Source organism: Apis dorsata, unplaced genomic scaffold (assembly GCF_000469605.1).
Source record: "Apis dorsata unplaced genomic scaffold, Apis dorsata 1.3 scaffold_247, whole genome shotgun sequence".
NCBI classification, from domain to species: Eukaryota; Metazoa; Arthropoda; class Insecta; order Hymenoptera; family Apidae; genus Apis; species Apis dorsata.
The window spans coordinates 564,434-568,509 of NW_006263526.1; the positions used below are offsets into that span (position 1 = coordinate 564,434).

Sequence of the window (4,076 nt, forward strand, 5' to 3'; positions counted from 1 at the left end):
GTCCAAACGCGAGATGGCGCCACCAGTACTAAATTCGTATATTTAGTTCGTTTCTTATGCGTAAAATGTATTTTGTCAATAATTTATAGAAAAAGGGAAAATAAAAAATACAGTTTTAAGTTTAAAATTATTTATTTGTGAAGTATTGTAAATAAATTCATTTATTAAATGTTCTAAAGTGAAAAAGAAAACTTGTAAACGTGTTAAAAAAGCTAGATAAAAGAAATTTTTTGAAAGAAAGAAAAAATATATAAAAAATATGTTATGAAATATAAAATTATTTAATTTAATATGTAAAAATTAATTGTAAATATTATATAAATTGAAGTTCAGTTTTATTTATTATATGTTTACGTGTATTTAGATATATGATAAGGTATGCATTTAAATATATATTTTGTAAATTTTGCATCTAAAATTATTTACATATGGATTCGCAGGAATAAAAAAATATTAAAATGTGGAATTATATGAAAACAATAAACGAATCTTTTTCATCAGGTAAAATATTTTAAATTATCAAAGAAAATAAATAAGAGAAATTAATGAGACAGAGTAAAATATATAAATATATTAGGTTAAAGTATAAAAATGATAGAATGCATAAATTATTTAAATATCTGGAAAAAAATCTAATTAGAATTTGATAGAACAATAGTACTGAAATAATTGACAACAAGGTAAGATATAGTTTATTATTATTTTTTCTTATATTTTTAGTGCTTATCACGGCCATTTAACATCGATGATCGATATTTCGCCATATAAGTTCAATCATCCAAACGGGCCTGGCAAGAAAGATTGGGTTCATGTGGTAAAAAAATTTGAAATACAAAATTTCTATTGCTATATCAAGTTATTTAAATTATAATATCCAATTTATTGAATTATCTGAAATATTAAATATTAATAAGTACTTGATTACCCATTTATCAAATGATATAAATTCTTTTTTATATTAATTTTTATTAATTAATTTCCAGGCACCTTGTCCTGATGTTTATCGAGGAAAATATCGTGAAATCGATTATCCCAAAGAAGATCTTGGCGTGAAATATGCCAACGATGTTAAAGATATTTGTCAGAATCTCAAAAATCAAGAGAAAGGAGTGTGTGCATTCATCGCGGAAAGTTTAATGTCTGTTGGTGGACAAATTTTACCTCCACAAAATTATTTCAGAAACGCATACAAGTATATTTCGATATTAAATTGAATTATTGAATATCATTAGTTAATAACGCTAATTATAAAATAATTAATTAATTAATTGAATTATAGATATGTAAGAGAAGTTGGTGGTGTTTGTATCGCGGACGAGGTTCAAGTTGGTTTTGGAAGGGTTGGTAGCCACATGTGGGCTTTTCAACTTTATGGTGAAGACGTGATTCCGGATATAGTCACTGTAGGTAAACCTATGGGCAATGGGCATCCGGTGGCGGCCGTGATTACGACTCCAGCCATTGCTGAAAGCTTCAAAAACAGTGGAATAGAATATTTCAATACGGTAAAAATTTAAATTTTTTAATTTTTTTTAATTTTTTATGTTTTTTATCCGTTCCACTATTATATTTTTTTATTTATTTATAGGTAAATCTATCAGAATGTATTCTCCTTGAAGTCATTTTATATGAAATAGTTACACAATTAGAAAACTCGTATAAATCTTGTATATTTTTAGAAATAATCTAATTTATTTATCCTATGTGAAGAAAATAATATGATAAAACTATTCTCTAATATTTCAAAATATTAGATAGTATTTTTATGAAAATATCTTTCTTACGTGATAAAATAAAACCAAAATTAATCTAATCATTTCTTTCGATCATGAAAAATCACTTAACTTACAAAATAAATTTCCTCGAATTCTAGTATGGTGGGAATCCAGTGTCCTGTGCCATAGCCAATGCCGTGATGGAAGTGATCGAGCGGGAGAATCTTCAAGAACACGCGTTGAAGGTTGGCAATCATCTAATGACAGAGTTAAGAAAACTTGCCAAACGACGAAAGATTATCGGTGACGTACGAGGCGTTGGATTGTTCGCGGGCATCGAGCTGGTTCGTGATAGGATCGAGAGAATTCCAGCAACAGTTGAAGCCAAACACGTTGTTTCCAGAATGAAGGATAAAAAGATATTGATAAGCAGCGATGGACCGGATGATAATATCTTAAAATTGAAACCACCGATGGTATTCACAATCGAAAATGTGAATCATTTGGTATCTATTTTAGACGAGGTTCTCGAGGAAGTAGATATTGACGTTGAAGAGGTGATTATTATTCGTGATTTACATATTAGTAAGATTATTTTTAATTTGAAGATAAGGGAAGATATATACATGGAGATTATTTATTTTAAAATTTTTATTTATGAAATTATTAAAGATTTTGGATGAGTTTTGTATTAATTGTTTCAAGAAAATAAGGTATTTTAAAATATTTAATTTTTTTATAATTATAAAATTGATATATTTCTTGTTATCTATTGTGGCAAGTAATGATTTTATATAAAAATCTATAAAATGTAATTAATTTATATTTTTAAACTTGAATTACATTGGATATTATTATATTATTGGTATTTTTACTAAAATAATTTTGAAAGGAAATAAGATATTATATATTTCGTAACGTAATATTGTGAAAACATCATGAGGATCGAAAACCGGATGTGAAACGTGATAACTTTTCCAAGTGCACTTATTTTTTTGAATGAAATGAAAGTATCTGACATTGCATATTATGATAACATAGAAATAAAGATGCTATGGTTGATCAATATCTACTGAATTATTTTAAATTATTTAAATATATTCTTATAGATCATAACTTCTTACAAAAAATTCTTTTACATTATTTCAAAAGCAGATATATTAGTTTAGAATTATTAATTTTTCATAGAATCTAAAAAGAAATAGATTATTATTACAGTACATGTATAATTTATTAAAATTTTTAAAAATAGTTAATTATTATTGATAATTATAGCATTAATTTCGAATTAATAACAAAAATTAAAAGAAAATTTATTAATTAAAATTATAGGAAATTAATTTTTTAAATTTTTGGCTAGTAATATAGACATATGACCATTGTAATACTTTTATATAGAAATTGTATAATAATCTATGTGAAAAAATTAATTGATAATATCAATATGCAATAGTTAAAAAATTAATTATGTTTGTTTCAGAAATTCCAATCCAGGACGACGATTTTACAAGCCACAATCTCCAAAATGGATGTTGATACGGATAAATCTACGTGTCCAAGTGGGAAGCCATTGCTCGTTCGCTAATTAGTCATTAATTTAAAGTGATGTTGTATATATGAGAATTTATAGAATTGTACGTTGCATATATTTAAAATATTATCGCTCGTGATGTGAATGATTAAACCTGTTATGCATGTATTGGAATGGAAAATAATTTATATATGTATATGTATATACAAAAAGAATGTAAATGAACAGAGAGAGATGAGACTAAAATTGAGATTTGAGTATATAGCACAAAATGAATAAATGATATTGTGAAATATATTTTAATAAATATATTTTCTTTATGAATATAATTTATTTTTTTACAATTATAATAATTATAATAAAATATAAGAAAATATAATTTATTTATTTATATGTATTTATCTATTTATTTTTTTCTATACCTGAATTATCATTAAATTTGAAAAGAATATGATTCAAAATATAAATCTATATCAATATAGAATTATGTACTTTTTAATTTAAATATATCTAAGTATTATATAAATTTTACAACAGATAAAATTCAAATTATTTGCATAAGGAACTGATAGAATATATTAAAATTAAAATTATTTATAAAAGAATTCATTTTTAATTTCTATAAATTAGAAGATGATACATCATACATTCATCGATTATAACAATTGAATTTTTTTTTTGATCTTTGATATATTTTTAATCTTCTAATAACGATATTGCGGTATAAAATTTAAATTTCACGATTCAAGTATTCCATATATTTCTCTTTACTCTATACTAGGTAAAAAAAAAAAAAAAAAAAAAAAAAAAAAAAAAAAAAAAAAAAAAAA

At 23.9% G+C, this 4,076-nt stretch overlaps 1 protein-coding gene across 1 annotated transcript in view; it reads left to right on the forward strand.

The window, feature by feature from the left end:
- The window catches only part of LOC102672982 (alanine--glyoxylate aminotransferase 2-like), a 7,801-nt gene extending 4,214 nt beyond the window's left edge, over positions 1–3,587 (forward strand). The window contains exons 5-9 of the mRNA XM_006615975.2: positions 721–814; positions 984–1,192; positions 1,280–1,505; positions 1,874–2,272; positions 3,196–3,587. Of these exons, the coding sequence (XP_006616038.1) occupies positions 721–814; positions 984–1,192; positions 1,280–1,505; positions 1,874–2,272; positions 3,196–3,300 (1,033 nt within the window). The 3' untranslated portion in view covers positions 3,301–3,587. The remainder of the gene's footprint in view (positions 1–720; positions 815–983; positions 1,193–1,279; positions 1,506–1,873; positions 2,273–3,195) is intronic.
- The last annotated feature ends 489 nt before the right edge of the window (positions 3,588–4,076 follow it).